The following is a 17,778-nucleotide window of genomic DNA, read 5'->3' on the forward strand; positions in this document are numbered from 1 at the left end:
GTGAAATAAGCACCTTTCATGCCACCTATACAAGTGTAAACTGGTAATTTTATGAAAAGTAGTTAATTGACAGTAAGTTTCATAAACTGTCAAAAAGTTAACTTTTTTTTTTTTTTTTTTTAAATTTTTGGCCTCACCAGACGGCATGTAGGATCTTAGTTCCCTGAGCATCAAAACCACAAAAATTTGATCTGGAAATATTTATAGCAGACTTGTTCATAATTTAAATAAACTGAATGTAGACTGATATCCCATAATAATAACTTGGTTATAGTATAATATAGCTGCACAATGAAAAATTGTACAGCTATTAAATAGTAATTGTAGAGAGTGCGCACTGACATGAGGTAATGCTCACAACCATCCCTCAGCTGAAAGTAACCAAGTAAGTACAGTACGATCCCAGTTTTACTGTTAAAAAGCTGTATACACATACACACATGTATATATCTAAAGGGCTAAGGAAATAGATCAAAACACAGTATTATTAAGTATATAAATCATTTTTGTATTTTTCTGGTTTTAGTTTTTAATCCTTAAGTGTTTATGAGTTTTATATTTTTTGTTCAATCTTTCTGGATTTTTTAAAAATTGTCTGTGATACACATTTACTACTTTTTGTTCATTTGAGTATCATACTAAAGAATTTTTTTTAACTTTATTACACATGTAAGAGTACATACAGACATACGCAGAGATATTGTGGACTCAGTCCTAGGCCATCACAATAAAGTGATTATTACAGTAAAGCAAGTGAGACAAATTTTTGGTTTCCCAGTGCATATGAAAGTTATGTTTATACTATACTGTTGTCTATTAAGTGTGCAGTAGCAGTATGTCTAAAGAAGTACCTTAATTTAGAAATACTTTAGGGCTAAAAAATGCTAACCAACATCTGAGCCTTTATCTGGTCATTATCTTTATCTGGCCTCAATGTTAATGGCTACTGACTGATCAGAGTGTTGGCTGCTGAAGCTTGGGGTGGTTGTGGCAATTTCTTAAAATAAGACAGCAGTGAAATTTGCTAAATTCTCACAGCATCTTCACCAGGAGTTGATTCCATCTCAGGAAATCATTTTCTTTGCTCCTCTATAAGAAAGAGCCCCGTACCTGTTAGAATTTTATCTAACAGGTGAGATGGCAGCAGTTCAGTCCAGTCTTCAGGCTCCACTCGTAATTCTAGTTCTCTTGTTGCTTCCACTGCATCTGCAGTCACTTCTGAAACCTTGCAGACCTCACAGTTCATCCATGAAGCTTGGAATCAACTTCATCAATACTTCTGTTAATGTTCATATTTTGACCTCTTCCTGTGAATCACTTAATGGCATCTAGAATGATGAATCCTGGGACTTCCCTGGTGGTCCAGGGGTTAAGACTCCCTGCTTCCAGTGCAGGGTGCGCAGGTTCAATCTCTTGTTGGGGGACTAAGATTCCACACGGTGCAGTTTAGCAAAACAAAAACAAAAAACCAACAGCATTAGAATGGTGAATCCTTTCCAGAAGGTTTGCAGTTTACTTTGCCCAGATCCATCAGAGGAATCACACTGTCATATAGCAGCATTAGCCTAATGAAATATGTTTCTTAAATAAGACTGCAAAGTCAAAACAATGCCTTGACCCATGGGCTGCAGGATGGGTGTTAGCGGGCATGAAGATAACATGAATCTCATTGTACATCTCCAGCAGAGCTCCTGGGTGATCAAGTACTTTGTCAATGAGCAGTAATACTTTGAAAGGAGTCTTTTTTTTTTTTTTCTGAGCAGTAGGTCTCAACAGTGGGCTTAAAGTATTCAGTAAACCACGTTGTAAATAGACGTGCTGTCATCCAGGCAGAGTGGATTTAACGTAATTCTTCAAGGCCTCAGGATTTTCAGAATGGTAAATGAGCACTGGCTTCAACTTAAAGTCACCAGCTACATGAACCTGTAACAGAGAGTCAGGCTGTCCTTTGAAGCCAGGCTTGACTTCTCCTCTCTAGCTATGAAAGTCAGAGGTGGCATCTTCTTCCAGTCAGAGGCTGTTTTGTCTATATTGAAAGTCTGTTCAGTGTAGCCACTGTTAATGTAGCTAGATCTTCTGGATAACTTGCTGCAGCTTCTCCATCATCACTTGCTGCTTCACTTTGCACTTTTATGTTATAGAGATGGGCTTCTCTCCTTAAACCTCATGAACCAACCTCTGCTAACTTCAGACTTTTCTTCTGCAGCTTCGTCACCTGTCTCAGCCTTCACACAATTAAAGAGGGTTGGGCCTTGCTCTGGGTGAGGCTTTGGCTTAATGGGATCTCATGGCTGGGTTGATCTCTCCAGACCACTCAGACTTTCTCCATAACAGCTATAAGACTGCTTTGCTTTCTTATTCCTATATTTGCCAGAGCTGCACTTTTAATTTCCTTGAAGAACTTTTCTTTTGCTTTCACAACTTGGCTGAATATTTTGTGCAAGAGGTCTAGTTTTTGGCCTGTCTGAGCCTTTGACAGACTTTCCTCTCTAAGCTTAATCATTTCTAGCTTTTGATTTAAAGTGAGAGACATGTAACGCTTCCTCTTACTTACACATTTAGAGGCCATTGTAGGATTATTACTTGGCCTAATGTCAATATTATGCCTTGGGGAATAGGGAAGCTGAAGAAGAGGGAGAGAGATGGAGCAGCTCGTTGATGGAGCATTCAGACCATACGTTTATTGTTTGTTTGCCATCTTTATGGGTACAGTTTATGGCAGCCTCAAACCATTGCAGTAGTAATATCAAAGATCACTGATCCTCAGTGGTCTAGTGGCTGGGACTCCATGCTCCCAATGCAGGGAGCCCAGGTTCCATCCCTCGTCAGGGAACTAGATCCCACATGCTGCAACTAAAGATCCTGTGTGCTGCAACCTGTGTGCCACAGCTAAGACTTGGTGCAGCTAACTAATAATTAGGAAAAAAAAGATTATTGAGAATAGATCACTATAGCAAATATAATAATAATGAAAAGTTTTGAAATATTGCAAGAATTACTAAAGTGTGATGCAGAGACATGAAGTGAGGAAATGCTTTTGGAAAAATAGTGCCGGTAGACTTGCTTGATGCAAGTTGCTACAGACCTTCAATTTGTAAAAATTACAGTATCTGTGAAGTGCTGTAAAATGAAGCGCAGTAAAATAAGATGTGTTTATATCATTTTTATAATCAGTAAAAAAAAAAAACAACTTGTAAATATACCACTCAAAAACTATCACAGCGTTTTAGTGTGTTGGTTTACATTATTTTTTCATGCAGTAGGTTTGTGGCATGTGGGGAGGAAATTTTCCTTTCATACGGCTGTCTGCTCATGTTAGTGGCCTCCTTTCCCCATGTGACAGTTCTCTGAGAAGTACTTCTCACTCACACGCCTGTGTAAGAGTGGAGCTGGTTGACACATCTGAGGCACCCTCAACCCTGATCAGAGGATGTGGGTCCTAGGGGTGGTCCCTGCAGGAGCTGCCTCCTTGGAGCCCAGGAAGAGCCTCACTCTCTGGCCCTTTGCTGCAGGAAGACACCATGGAAGAGTCTGGCTGGAAGCTGGTGCACGGTGACGTCTTCAGGCCCCCCCAGTACCCCATGATCCTCAGCTCCCTGCTGGGCTCGGGCATTCAGCTCTTCTGTATGATCCTCATCGTCATCTGTGAGTGGGCCTTGCCGGGCTGGGGTCGGGCGGGGGGAACAGCACAGGCCTGAGTCCGAGAGAGGAGTGGGCTTCCCTTCCTGGGGCAGAGGGACTTGTCAGCATCTCTGGGCCAGACAGAAGCATCTGTCCCAGCAGAAGGGCTGCTCCTCTCAGCCACAGTTCCCAGTGCTTTGCTCCTCAGATCTTGCCAGCACCATCCATAGGCCCCCGCACAGCCACCCTGCCAGTGAAGCCACAGATCAGCACGGGGAGGTTGGCTTCCTTTTGCAGCTAGGCATTATATGACCTACGCCTTTCCATGCCAGGATTAGACTGGAATCAGGTCTCTTTTCCCAGAAAACACCCCGCAAAATGATTATATAGTGGCTATAGGCAGTGCTGAAGTCCGTCTGCCTACTTTTCTTTTTTTGCTGATGTATGATAACTGCTGCACCCCTCTGAACCCCAGCTAAGACCCAGTCTTCTCCTGTAGAGAGGAGGGCGGAAGGAGAAGGGAGCCTCGTCCAGCCTCCCCCGCGCCGGGGCCCTGTCAGCCAGCGGGACAGGGTCCTCGGGCTAGAGGCCCTGACGTTCCCTCTCTCCCACCCCCTCCTCAGTTGTGGCCATGCTCGGGATGCTGTCACCCTCCAGCCGGGGAGCACTCATGACCACAGCCTGCTTCCTCTTCATGTTCATGGGGTAGGTGTGTCTGGGGGGCTCGGGGCTGACTCAGGTGGCCTCCGCTTCAGCTAACAGGTCTCCTTGGTGTGGACCCCTGCCATTTCCCACAGGGTGTTTGGTGGATTTTCAGCTGGCCGTCTGTACCGCACTCTGAAGGGCCATCGGTGGAAGAAAGGGGCCTTCTGTGTAAGTGTCCCAAACCACCTCCGTGTGCTGGTGGGGAGCTGAGGCGCTTCCTCCTCGGCTCCTTGGGAGCAGTCCTGGGGGGTGTTCAAGGCCAGAGGCTGGGCAGCAGCATGAGGGATGGGAGGGGTGCACCCAAGGAGGAGCCCTGGGCTCTCACTTCACCCATGGGTGCTTGCCTCTGAAGGCCTTAGTTGCCACATCGATGAAAAGAGGGAATTGAAATAAGGTGACTTTTAGCCTGCGTTGTCCCATGGCTCAAGAACAAATAGAAATAGGGGATTCAGAATAATAGGAGTTAGGCACCAAGCCCAGGTGTCAAAAGTTTAAGGTCAAAACCTGATCAGCAGGGCTGCTGGGAGAACACCTTGCCCAGCAGAGTAAAGAGAGAATTACCTGCCACAGGCGGGAGAGGCCGGGCCCCACGTCACCGTCAGCTTGCTTGCCAGACTTGGTGCCGCCGTTCCTCTGGAGTAAGGTCAGCTCCTGACAATCGCTGTCCTGGTGGTGAGGAGAATTCTTGGCAGCAGAAAAGAGGAGAACACCCGGGAGATAGGAGGACACCTAGGAGTCCTAAGCCCCTTCTCCTAGAGCAAGTGAGCCCTTAGAGGACCAGGGAAACCCCTGGTGCCAAACTGGGAAAAGCCTCTAGACCCAGCCTTCTGAAACCATTCTCACAACTTTCAAAAACTCAGGGGAACTCAGGCTAGTCCAACTCTGGCTAATACCTTGGCACTTAGTAAGCCCTCAGTATGGAAGAGCCTTCAGTTGTTCTGGAAAGATCAAAAAACTTTCCTGAGTTCGTCATGCATCATGTGTTTTTCTCGGGCTACTATGAATGCTCGATGCATCGGATGTTTTCCGTGGGCCGCTGTGTACTGAGAGCCAGGGGTCTTCAGAACTGTAAAACCCAGCCCTCTTCTCCCCTGGTGAGACTTCCCTGATGAAGTCTCCCGCCAGATAGCCTCCAGGTCTCCCTGGGTGGGTCCCAGCACAAACCCTGTCTGCTAGCACCCACCCAGGCCCCAAGGCAGACACCAGGGTGGCTCCCTTTCCTCCTCCTATCCTATGACCCCCCGCCTCCCCTCATCCACCAAGTGTGGATGGTTCTCCTGCCAACTAGTGCATGAATTCCTTCCCACCTCCATCCCCAGGACTCTTGGCCACATTCAGGCGTCTTTGCCTTTCTCACGGACCTTGGCTATGCTAGACCTCCCCAGTTTCTCTGCAAGCTTGTGACCCGTCTCTGATGTGGAGCTCTGCATCCCTTCCCAGGCGGGCCTCTGCAGCAGTCATGCAGGTGTACGACCATGCCTCTCCTCTGGCACCTGTGTGGGTGGTTAAGTCTTAGCTCCCTCCTCCTCCCCCGATTCTGACCTCAGTGTCCTCCTTGGCACCCCAGAGGGGCTGGCGCAAAGCCTTGTGCCTATGAGTGCCACATGTGGTGGTCTCCATTTGTGGATCTGAACTTTTTCCCTGTTCTTCCTCATATCTAGCACAGTGGCCAGTCCATAAATTTCAGCCAGGAGGACAGACAAGGAATTCCCTGCTACACAGCAGAATAAGCCAGGACAGACAGGAAGGAGGAAGTGACATTTGAGCTGGGCCTTGGAGAGGAGAGTTTCCACTGGATGGAAGCAGCCAGCAGGGCAGCCTCAAGTTCTGGAATCTCCTGGATCCCAGTCCTGGCCCAGTTCTCTCCTTGGTTGGTAACCTTGGCCAGCTCTCTGAGCCTTGGTTTCCTCATCTGTCCACGGGGGGCTGGTGTCTCCAGGTTGTTGTGTGGATGCAAGGAGACGCGCATGGCAGGTCACCAGTGCAGCACTGACGCTCAGGAAGCGGACACCTGAGATGCTATTAACTGTGCCTTCGATAAAGGGCCAGAGTCAGAGACGTGGAGGGGCAGGGGCCCGTCAGTGAGTGTGGGAGGCTACGGGCCAGAGACAAATAAAACTGGCCATGAGGCTGAGCGCCAGATTGCAGGGTGCCTCGGGCATCGTGGCGGGCGCCTCTCTTGGGTGCTTGGACAGCCACAGTAGTGAAGGAGGCTCAGCTGTGAGTCTAGAGCTTTGGTCCACTGGGCCTGAGCCCCAGCCCCGGAGATCCCAACGGGATAGACTGCCCCACAGGGTGTCAGAAGTGGGACCTCTGCAGTCAGACAGCTGACAGTCTGAACCTCTGCTGCACCCTTAGCTGACTGTGTGAAGTTGGCATGGGGGTTATCTAACATCGCTGGGCCTCAGTGTCCTCTTCTTAAAAAGAGATGGTGGTGGCACTTCCCATCTAGGCCTGTAGTGAGGGTTAGGTGAGATCATGCACTTGGAGGCCAGCACCTGCCACCCTTAAGACAGTTAAAGCTGCCCCACCACTTTAGACGGTTTGGGTTGAGGTGCAGACCACCGTGTTTAGTGAAAGCTTTATCTGGTCATTCGTATTCAACAAATGCTTACTGAGCACACTGTGCTCTGAGTGCTGGGAGCACATCGCTAAGCAGGACACGGTCCTCCCAAGACCTCACGTCTGTGAGGGTCGCAACAGCATGAGACCACGAACTTGAATGAGGGCAAGGGAGGAGCAGTCCAGGGATCTAAAAGGACAGAGCAGGAGGCCCGCGTAGTCTAGAGGTCAGGGAGTGCTTTCTGGAAGGGATTATCTTGGTGCTGAGTCCTCCAGGACAGGAGGGCTTGGGAACCTCTAGTCTGGGTGCCCCAACTAGGGAGCAGTTGAGAGCCCCCCTAGACGCAGCTCCCCAGCCTGGTGTCTCTCGATTCCAGACAGCAACACTGTATCCTGGCGTGGTTTTTGGCATCTGCTTCATATTGAATTGCTTCATCTGGGGAAAGCACTCGTCAGGAGCGGTAAGTGCCCTCCCCAGCCAGGGAGGGCCAGCTGTGCTCAGACCCATACCCGCAGGTGACTTCCTGCTATTTCCTTCCCTTTTCTGAGTCCCCAGAGGTCTGTTCCCAGCCCTGGGGGCTGAGGGCTGGCCAGGGTTTCCCCAGCCCTGTGCATCCATCTGCCCTGACCCTCCCATGGACTCTTTTCAGACAGCTGCCTAAAGCTCACTTCTCTAAAAGGAGCTTTCCGCAGTCCAGGGGCCAACTGGGGAATTTCCCTTGTCTCAACCAAGGGAAAGCTGCCTGGTGTGACTTGGTGAGGTCAGGATCCCAAAACAAGGCTCTCCTCATCATGTCCCTGCCAGCCCCCATATGAGGACTGCAGACTCAGTTGGAGATGGGGAGATGGTCTTATTAATTGATGAGCTACAGGAGAGGTGGGGTAGGCATTTGCCATCCCAGCCTCAGTGGAGGGAACTGCTTCCCTCTCACTGAGGTACCCATTGAAGGGCCTTGGGTGGGGCCCACAGTCCAGGCTGTGGAGTATTGGGTTCTTCCCAGCGGTCCAGGGAGCTGCCCTCAGGAAAGACCAGGTCCTGTTCTTCCTCTCACTTCCTCTTTTTTATACCTGTCTCCCTTCTCTCTCTCAATATTTTCCTCCCAATTACCAGCTGCTCGCCATCAACACTCATTGTAGAAATTTTGGAAAGTACAGAAAAGTTAATGTAGATCTTTACGATACTTTTACAGTCTTTTTTTTTTTTTTTTTTTTATTGCACTGTGTGGCTTGCAGGATCTTAGTTCTCTAACCAGGGATCAAACCTATGCCCTCTGCAGTGGAAGCGCAGAGTCCTAGCCAGGGAATTTCCTATTTTTGCAGTCTTCTAACCTCTTTTTGTTGTTCAGTCGCTAAGTCACGTCTGACTCTCTGTGACCCCGTAAACTGCAGCATGCCAGGCTTCCCTGTTTTCCACTATCTCCCAGAGTTTGCTCAAACTCATGTCCATTGAGTCAGTGATGCCATCCAACCATCTCATCCTCTGTCTCATCTCAACCTCTTTTTAGATGTATTTAAAATGGAATAATGTAATTGTAAAATTATAAAATAATAGCAAACATATAGTGCTTACTTTGGAATAAGTTCTAAATACTTTTCAGATATTAATTTATTTCTTTCATTTTGCATGAAAAATGTAAGACTGCAAATGGGGATTAAAGAAGAAAATGAAAAATCAATTGCAATGCCCCCTACCCCATCTGAGGAAGTGCTGTTAACTTTTTGTCATAGGCATCTCTGGGCGTATATGCATATTTAAGTATTGGGGTATTTTCATTAAAATGGAGTCCTGTACATAAAGTTTGATATCCAGCTTTTCGCTTAGTGGTATAGTGTGGTGTTTTCATTGAACAAAATTGGAAACACACTATTTGTGTACTTCTGTTTTTTTTTCCACTTAACATAGCACATGTAATTTCCCTTTATTCTGGCCCTTCATCTCCCCTTCCGGTTCTCAGGCCCTCCCTTGTTCTCTCCCCACATCCTCCCTGGTGACAAGCTCCTCTGGGATGCCGTGGTTCCTTCTTCACTTTGTGGCTCAGCTGGCCCTCCATCTGCCCTCCACTTTTCCCAGGGCTAGGGTCCACCCCAGGGTGGTCTGGCCAGGAGCCCTGTGTGGGGTGTGTCTGTAGAAGCTTCCCCCTCGTGGTGTCCTGCTGAGCCCTTCCTGCCCTGGGACCCAAACGGTCCCCATCCCCACTGCACGGCCCTGGCCTGGGTGTCAGTGGAGCCTCACAGCGCTGTGCCCACAGGTGCCCTTTCCCACCATGGTGGCCCTGCTCTGTATGTGGTTTGGGATCTCCCTGCCTCTCGTCTACCTGGGTTACTACTTCGGCTTCCGTAAGCAGCCATATGACAACCCCGTGCGCACCAACCAGATTCCCCGGCAGATCCCCGAGCAGCGGTGGTACATGAACCGATTCGTGGGGTGAGTCTCCAGCAGGGGCCAGGCGGGGGCTTCTGGGGTCCACAAGGCCGACACTTCCCAGAGCCGTCTCCTTGGGAAAGCGTGGACGAGGGTACCCTTCCTGGCAGGGGCTGCACTGTGGCTGGCTCTAGACTGCGTAAGAGCTCAGCTTCACTCCAAGATAGAGAGGACCAAGTTGTAGCCAGACTAGGTGTTGGCCGGGGGTGAGGGGTGGGGTGGAAAGGTGCAGGGTGACAGGTTGCGACTGCCTGGGACCTCGGGCAGGCCACGCCCCTTCTGCACTGCAGCTCCCCATCTCTAAACGGGGAGAATGAGGCACGCCTCTTGAGTGACTGTAGTGACACAAAAGCATCTGGAAGCACTAGACCTACCGCGAGTGTCAGCACTCTCGTTCTCCCTGGCTCAGGAGGGAGCCCGGAGCTTCCAGTGGCCCAGGTCTCCCAGCAGTGTTAACCCTCCCGTTCTCTGCAGTATTCTAATGGCTGGGATCCTGCCCTTTGGTGCCATGTTCATCGAGCTTTTCTTCATCTTCAGTGTGAGTACTGCTGCCTGCTCCCACCCCTCACCTTCACCCGCACCAGCCTTGTCCCCACCCCTCTGCTCGGTGCTCTGCCACCTACTGCCTGTGAAATTTCAGACAGAAATTTTAACTTCTCTTAGCCCCCATTCTTCACCCTAAAATACAGTAACGGTCCTGCCTCTCATGACAGCTTGGAAAGTTAAGTGAGATGTGCCATGTGTACAGGGTCTGATGTGGGAGGGGCTCAGTGAAATTTCTAGAAGCTGCTTTGGCTGTCTTAGCAGTATTGCCATTAGTCACCACCTTTATTAAGCATTGTTGCATCTGTTTTGATTTCTGGGTCTGCACATGTCTTTACCTGTCTCAGTTACTCAGAACTGCTAGGAAAATGTGGGAAATGATGCTTAATTCTCAGGATCATCATGAGGCTGGAACATGATAATGTCTGCAGAAGGCATAGTGCTTGACATTCAGGAAATGCTTCTTAACTCAGAGCTGCTATTTTAATGATTACTGCTCCTCTCTCAGGCCTGCCCAGATGAAAGCTGGCAGAAGGGTTCTTCAGAGCCATCTAAGGCCAGCTGACCCAGCTCGGTGTCCAGCACAGAGAGAGGACTTTGCCCTAAGTCAGTGCTGGACAAGCAACCGCACCTCTGGAGTGGCCCAGCTTGCCCAGCTGATACCCCCTCGCCCACCCAGCCCTGCCTGGGATGGGTTGGCTGCCTGCCCAAGGGGGCCACCTCTATTCTGTTTGTGTGACCCCAGGCCAGTCACTGACCTCTGTGAACCTTGACTCCTTCACTGCAAAAGGCCACCCTTTCACAGGCTGACATGCGGAGTTGTGCATAAAGCATGCAGCATTGTGCCTGGCATGTGGTGAGCCACCCCAGGTAGTGGTGGCTGCTGTGTAATTTTGATTGGGGTGGGATTTGTTATTTTCCACAAGCTGCTGAGTTCAGGTTAGGGCCCACCCATGGTAGGATCAGCCATGCCCCAGCCCCTCCCTAGGGACAGCCTGGCTCACCCTCTGCTCCAGAGAGGAGAGACCAGGCCAGGCACAAGCCAGGACCACAGGCCCCAGTGGTGTCATGATGGTTCTCCATTCCTGCCAGTCCCGACTGAGGGATGGGAGTTCCCGAGCACAGGCAACGGCTGCAGGGGCAGGGGGCGGGCTCACTGAAGGCTGGCTCTGATGTATCCGCAGGCAATCTGGGAGAATCAGTTCTATTACCTTTTTGGCTTCCTGTTCCTTGTCTTCATCATCCTGGTGGTGTCCTGTTCACAGATCAGCATTGTCATGGTGTACTTCCAGCTGTGTGCAGAGGTGAGGGGAATGTGGCCAGCACTTGGGGGTCGGGGGCGCTGGGGCCAGCATCAAATGGGTCAGGGAAACTGGGTTTCCCACGTGGTTCCATGTCTTCTGAGGCCTTGGGCAAGTGCGTCACTTCTCCTTGCCGAGCTTCCACTTGTTCAGCTGTAGACTCGTTGTGGGTGGAGGTCACCATTACCTCATGACAGTACTTGTGAGTACTGAGTCCACTCCAGTAGGGATTTCTTCAATAGCTAGCGCCGTTTGGGTAACCTGCCCTCCATCTGGGGACTAGCTCTTGGCAGAGTGAGCAAAGCCAGGTCTCTGGGACAGCCTGAGCTGAAACCCTGGCTCCTCCCGTAGCTCTTGGCAATCATTTAACCTCTGTGTGCCTTCCAGACCTAACTCAGAGGGCTGCTTCATGAACTCTGAGCTGATTCACAATAAGCACCTAGAACAGGACGTGGCATGTGGTGAACGTTTGCTCACGAAATGCTAATGTTAATACTGTTCTTTTGTTGTTGATTTTTTAAATTGAGGTGTAATTTATTGACAGTAATGTTCACCCTGTTTAGTCTGTAGTTGTGTAAGTTTTTAGAAATGCATGTGGTTGTGTAACCACCATCACAGTCAAGGCATAAAACCTTCACATGACCCCAGATACTACCATCCTTAGACAGGGTCTTTAAGCTCCTCAGGCAGCTGTGAAACTTGGGGAAGAGATTCGGCCTGGAGACAGCAGTGACCCTTCTCTGTTTCCTTCTCAGGATTACCGCTGGTGGTGGAGGAATTTCCTAGTCTCCGGGGGATCTGCATTCTATGTCCTGGTCTATGCCATCTTTTACTTTGTTAACAAGGTACCACCCTGCATGAGGGAGCCCCTTTGCCCTTTCAGGGCAGGACTGTAGGGAGGGGGTGCTGGGGAAAAACCTCTAGTGTCTAAATCTTACTTTTCTACCAAGATTGGGGAGGACCAAGGCCATTCTAGAACTGTTCCTGCTCATAGAACAGAATCTTTTTGGAAAGAGAATATGTTTGGGTGACAAAAGCCTTCAGGATAGACGACAGTGAGAATGTTGTATGGAGAGCCTGTGAGACAACAACCAAAGCGGAGCTAAAAGGAAGTGCATCACCTCACAGTGCTTTAAGAGGGCGTAAGGTGACACAGTGTTCAGCTCAAGAAGACAGGGAGGAAAAAGAAACGAAGACGGGGAAAAAGAACGATAGCATGAAAGAATAAATGCAAATGAGAAGAGTTAAGGAGATGAGAACAGAAACTGCTACAGTAGCCTTTAGCACTCAGATCGAGGAGCTCAGCTGTACTCACAGAGCTCACTGTCCCCAGAGGGTGGCTTAAGAGTCCAAGTAGATCCCCACAACAGGTTTGGTGGATGTGCGCATAACACAGAAATCAGATGGGCTGCTGAGGGGAGTCTGGGAGTTGCTTTGGTTGGACCCTGTGTCACCTCCGGGACTTAGCCACTGTATTTTGGGTTTCCAAAGCAAGAAGTCCTCTGCTTATAACGAAGCTGTATTCTGAAACCAAAGTAGAGCCATAGGCTAAGCAAGTGAAGCTTAGAATTCCCTTTCCCAAAAACATCAGGTTGGAAAGGACTGTCCAGATATGTGAGTGTAGCGTTTCAGCCCTGCTTCTGGTCCCCTGACTGGCTCCTTCTCCAGCGATCCCAACAAAGGATCACCTCGCTAAGGAGTCAGTCAGTGGTGGCCTGTGGGCCAGCAGGCCTGTTGCTGTAAACAGTTTTATTGGCGGCTGTTCATTCAGTGTTGTCCAGGCTGTTTTTACACTGCAGCGGCAGAGTATTGTAGTTTTGACAAGAGACCACTGGCCTCAGCTGTTGGCTTGGGCAAAAAGTTCAATCGGGTTTTTCCATACTGTCTTCCAGAAAAATCTGAATGAACTTTTTGGCCAACCCAATATAACCTGTCCCTTTAAGAAGAAGCTTGCTGACCCCTGCTCTAGCACATCAGTGACTGAGGGCATTCCCTCCTGACGCTCCCATTCTCTTCAGATAGCTCCTGTCATTATTAAGGTCTTCCTTGATTCACACTGAAATCTGCCTCCCTGTGAACTCCACCTGCAGATCAATCTTATTGCTGGAATCCTGCAAAACAAATCTAATTTCCCTTCTCTGCAGCCCCTATTTATCAGAAACTTCTGAATGGAAAGTGACCAAAACCCAGTTCCAGCTGGCTTAAGCAAAAAAAGAATGTTTTGGCTTATGTGAGTTTAATAAGAAGTTGAAATACAGCTTCAGGCTTGGTTAGATCCAGCAGCTTAAATGGTATCAGAGCTCTGTGTTTATACCTCAGCTCTGTGTGTGTTTTCTTGGCTTCAGTCTGCAGGTAGATCTTTTCACAAAGTAGAAGGATGGCCAGTAGCAGCCGTAGAGTCTCTTTTTAGCTTTGCAGCCCTAGCAATAAAAGAAAGTGTTTCCTCTGTCCTCATGTTATCAGTCCCAGGGAAGATGCTCATTGGCCCAGGTTATACGTCACCCTTCACTGTTCTTCATGTCCAGTAGGATGGTGTACTCTGATTGACTAGCTTAGGCTTTGTACTGGACTGACAGCCCCAATAGGACCACAGAGTAGGGAGTGGGTACCCAAGACCCCGGAAAAAAGGAAGATAAAAGCCAGTGTTGGGCAAGTGAAGCCTGCTTCCATAGCCGCCTACACAAAGGTCACAGCTCAGCGTCCTGCCCTTCCTGCCTCTGCCTAAGGCTTTCTTCTCTGCTCTAAAGCCAGCCCGAGAGCCTTGTCTGAAACATGATGGCCTTGGCCTGTCTGAACTCTAAGGAACTTTCCAGCACCGCCTTTTTGCCTCACTCCTTTTCTGGTTTTACCACTGGATTTAGCACTACTCTGTCCCCCCCATCACCTTCACCCCACCTTCAGCCATAAGAAAGCCCATAAAAAGAGAGATGGGTGGTTGAGCTGGAAGACATGGCCTTCATCCCCCAATCTGTGGCTATTTGACTTCAGGGAGATGGTCTCAAACAGTGACCCTAATTGTTTTCTTGTGGACTCCTGGCATTTTGTGACCATGGGTCTGCCCAAGAGCCCTGGAACAGGCCCCACTCGGGCCCTGGTGGGCAGGCAGGTCCTGATACCAGGGTCCCAGATTAGCTCCACTTGGCACAGTAAAGCCCACCACATGACAGGTTCCCTGGCATCGCTGCCCAGGTCTGAGAACTCAGCTAAGGAGTTGAGATGCTCCAGGATCGACTCCCCGTGAGATGGTAAAAAAAGTGACAGAGCGCCTTCAGGCGGAGAGCACCATAGGCTGAGGCAGGTTCATGGTGACTCTCTGGTCCTAAAGTCAGGAGCTGAGAACGCCTTTCTCCTCCCCCGACTTCTGTGCTCCAGCCATCCGTGAGTCTCACTGCACTGTTCTGGGGACTGTGGAGGGTGGGGAAGCGACATCCGTGGCCTTTCCTGCCTTCGTCATTCTGGCAGTGGGCCCTGAGGTCAGCCCCATCTCCCAGTGAGCTCCCAGGCCCTTCCGCAGGAATACTCCTACTCCAACATGGAATGGCCTGGTCAGTGGATTTGGGCCTCTGACTCCAGGTTCAAATGCCTGCTCCTCTGTAAAATGGGTTACTAACCCACCACAGTAGTCGTGAGCACGCAGGGCGGAGCACAGGCCCTGGTGCTGACGAAGGTTCACCCTGGCCGTGTGCCCCACCTGCCCCTCACTGCCTGCCCACGAGGTCTGGGCGAAGGTCGGGGGGCACCTGGGTGGCCACAGCAGGCTGGCACTGAGTGTGCCCCTTCTCTCCCCACTCGCGCCCCAGCTGGACATCGTCGAGTTCATTCCCTCTCTCCTCTACTTTGGCTACACGGCCCTCATGGTCCTGTCCTTCTGGCTCCTCACGGGCACCATCGGCTTCTATGCAGCCTACATGTTTGTCCGCAAGATCTACGCTGCTGTGAAGATAGACTGATGGGGGTGGACCATGGTCTGGCCCACTCCATCCACGGACAGGAAGCCGCCCCGCACAGGGAACTGCAGGCACATAGAATAAAACAACTCCTGCTCGTTTGGAATGTAACTCCTGGCACAGTGTTCTGGATCCCGGGGCTGCGTGTGGGGCGGGAAGGCCTGTAGATAAATCTTGCATTTTTCTTCATCATCTTATTGCAGTTCTATGGGGGATGAGTTTTTTGTGGGTTGTTTTTCTTCAGTGCTAGGGAAGTTCCCTCCAGCAGGAACTCTTGGACCTGTTTATTCAGGTGTATTTTTGGTTTGGGGTTTTTCTCCCTAAGTTTTTTTTAACAAATGGATCCAGGATGGATAAATCCACCGAGACACTGGGTTCTGGTCACTGTCTCCACCTCAGTTCCTCAGGGCTGTTGGCTATCCCACGACTAACTGGAAGAGGAAACGCCGGGGCCTAAGGGAGGTTTCTGACCCTCTCATTGCCCGTCCTCGCCATTGATGCCGCGACAAAGCACAGCTCAGCCCGGACTCGCATCCTCAGTGCCAACCAGCCTCTTCCAGCCCCTTCCCCTCCCTATTCCTTCCTCCCTAGCCTCCTCCCAGGGGTACTCAAAGCAGGGCTCCCCACCAGGCCTCTGGTCATCTTGTCACTGGGAGCAAGCCCAGATCTTGGTTGAGCCAAGGAAATCCCCCAGAAGTACTGGGCGCCAAGTGCCCCAGGACAGCAGGAATCGCCCCTGCTCAGAGCAGCCGGAGTTTGCTGGACCAGAGGAGAGACTTGCAATGAACTGTCTTTCGTGCCAAGAAACCCTGGATCTGGGGCCAAGTATTTCCAGAGCCAAACCAAGCATTCACGCGTCTGTCCGGATGAGAGTCCTCACCCCTCAGATTGCTCCTCAGCCCCTTCCTGGGTTGGGGGGCGGGGGGTGCTACTCTTTGCAGTGTGTGCTGGTGGGACACCCTCTCCTCCCCCGCTTCCAGGGCAGGACAAGGCCTGGAGACCTCAGGTCTCCTCTTCAGGTGGCTGAGAAGAGGCATTCTCTCCCTGACATCCCCCAGCCTGTGCCCACACAGCTCTTTCAGCCAGACCCTGCCCCTCCACTTCCTGTCTGAGCTCTTGCCTCCTTTGGGGAAACACCCAGAACACTACCTGCAAGAAGGAAAGTGGAAAGTAAGTTGTGTCATTCCTTCCCCAAGTCCCAGGAAGAAGCAAGGAGCCTAAGTTAGAAAGAGGAGCTGACACGGATGCCTGGCTTCTTCATCGGCGCCCCCTCTTCCTAACCTCTGCCCTCCCCCCTGCCTGTCACAGACCTTTGCTCTCAAGTTGCAAGAGACCAAACACACCCTAGGGTCAGGGTTTAAGTAACAGCCACTCACCCTTGCTCCAGCCCCATTAGGACCCCCACCACAAGACAAAGCTCAGGATGCTGGCTAAGCTAGGAACATACCCACCTCACGCCCACCCCCAGATTCTCCCGGCAGCCCTCACCAGCTCCACCAGTCAAACCAGTGATCTTCTCAACCTTGCCTCACAGTGACTCCGCAGTACCAAGCGGCGTCCACCAAGCATCAGGTTGGCGGAAAGGGAACCCGAGCAGTAGAGTATGATGATGGAGTCTTGTTCATTCACATCTTGAATTTTTTTCCCTGAGAGATTCTCTTTGGGCGGGAGTGGGTAAACAGACTCCTCATAAATGGTTCAGACATCAATTTTTCTGACTTTTTAAATCATCATCATTTTTTTTTAAGTAAAAGATGCCTGTATGCCTTTTTTTGGTCCAATTGTAAATAAATATGTCATTGTCCTGTTGTCGTGTCTCTTGACTCTCGCAAGGGTTACAGGTCTGAGGTGACACAGATTTCCCCCAGGGGGTTGAGCTGAGTGGTTTCCCCTAAAGCTCAGTCTCCCATCAGGCTTTCTGCCGCTCTGCCTGGTGCATGTTCAGAGTCTCTCCCACCTGCCCAGCCCCTCCATACTGAGTCACTCAGCACGCCTCTCTGGCCCCCAGGTAGGAAATGGCAAGTGAGTGTGAGCGTTGGCAGCAGTGAGCCTGGTTTTTAAAGGACTCCCAGCTGTAATGGTTTGCTGCTCACTCACGTCACCTGTCATGTAAGACTCCTTCAGTGTCAGGCAGTAGGGACAGGTCACACTGCCCAAAGCCCCAAGGACTGATTAGCTCATAAGTCATCAAGGACAAGAGTGGTTTGGCTTCAGGTCTGGATAGATGCAGGGGCACAAAGGATAGCCTTAAGATTCTCCCTGTCGTCACTCTGCTTTTCTCTGTACCATTTTATCCCATTGTCAACAGTCTTCCTCTGTGGGAGGCCGGCAGAGCATGGCATAGATCAGCCTAGGCCTACATTGTGCTGTGCTCACTCATAGCCCACCAGGCCCCTCTGTCCATGGGGATTCTCCAGGCAGGAATACTGGAGTGGGTTGCCATGTGCTCCTCCAGGGGATCTTCCCAACCCAGGGATCAAACCCAGGTCTCCTGCATTGCAGGCAGATTCTTTACCATCTGAGCCACCAGGGAAGTCCAAGGCCTACATTAGCCAGTTAAGAAAGCCCAGAAGAAAAAGACTTCCCCTTATGTTAGTATATTCAACATAGATAAATCCCAGGAAAGGTCTCTAAGGGGCCCAGCTGGGATTACTGTTTGTACATCTTGGACCAATCA

At 50.3% G+C, this 17,778-nt stretch overlaps 1 protein-coding gene across 3 annotated transcripts in view; it reads left to right on the forward strand.

Annotated features, from left to right (window-relative positions):
* TM9SF4 (transmembrane 9 superfamily member 4) overlaps positions 1-16,862 on the forward strand; it is a 53,113-nt gene extending 36,251 nt beyond the window's left edge. For all 3 annotated transcript variants that reach the window (XM_052650659.1, XM_052650660.1, XM_052650661.1), the window contains exons 10-18: positions 3,513-3,645; positions 4,245-4,326; positions 4,419-4,494; positions 7,266-7,349; positions 9,138-9,313; positions 9,785-9,848; positions 11,038-11,157; positions 11,910-11,999; positions 14,955-16,862. In XM_052650659.1, coding sequence (XP_052506619.1) covers positions 3,513-3,645; positions 4,245-4,326; positions 4,419-4,494; positions 7,266-7,349; positions 9,138-9,313; positions 9,785-9,848; positions 11,038-11,157; positions 11,910-11,999; positions 14,955-15,104 — 975 coding nt within the window. In that variant the 3' untranslated portion in view covers positions 15,105-16,862. The remainder of the gene's footprint in view (positions 1-3,512; positions 3,646-4,244; positions 4,327-4,418; positions 4,495-7,265; positions 7,350-9,137; positions 9,314-9,784; positions 9,849-11,037; positions 11,158-11,909; positions 12,000-14,954) is intronic.
* Positions 16,863-17,778: the final 916 nt, after the last annotated feature.

This window comes from Budorcas taxicolor, chromosome 13 (assembly GCF_023091745.1).
Source record: "Budorcas taxicolor isolate Tak-1 chromosome 13, Takin1.1, whole genome shotgun sequence".
Taxonomy (NCBI): Eukaryota; Metazoa; Chordata; class Mammalia; order Artiodactyla; family Bovidae; genus Budorcas; species Budorcas taxicolor.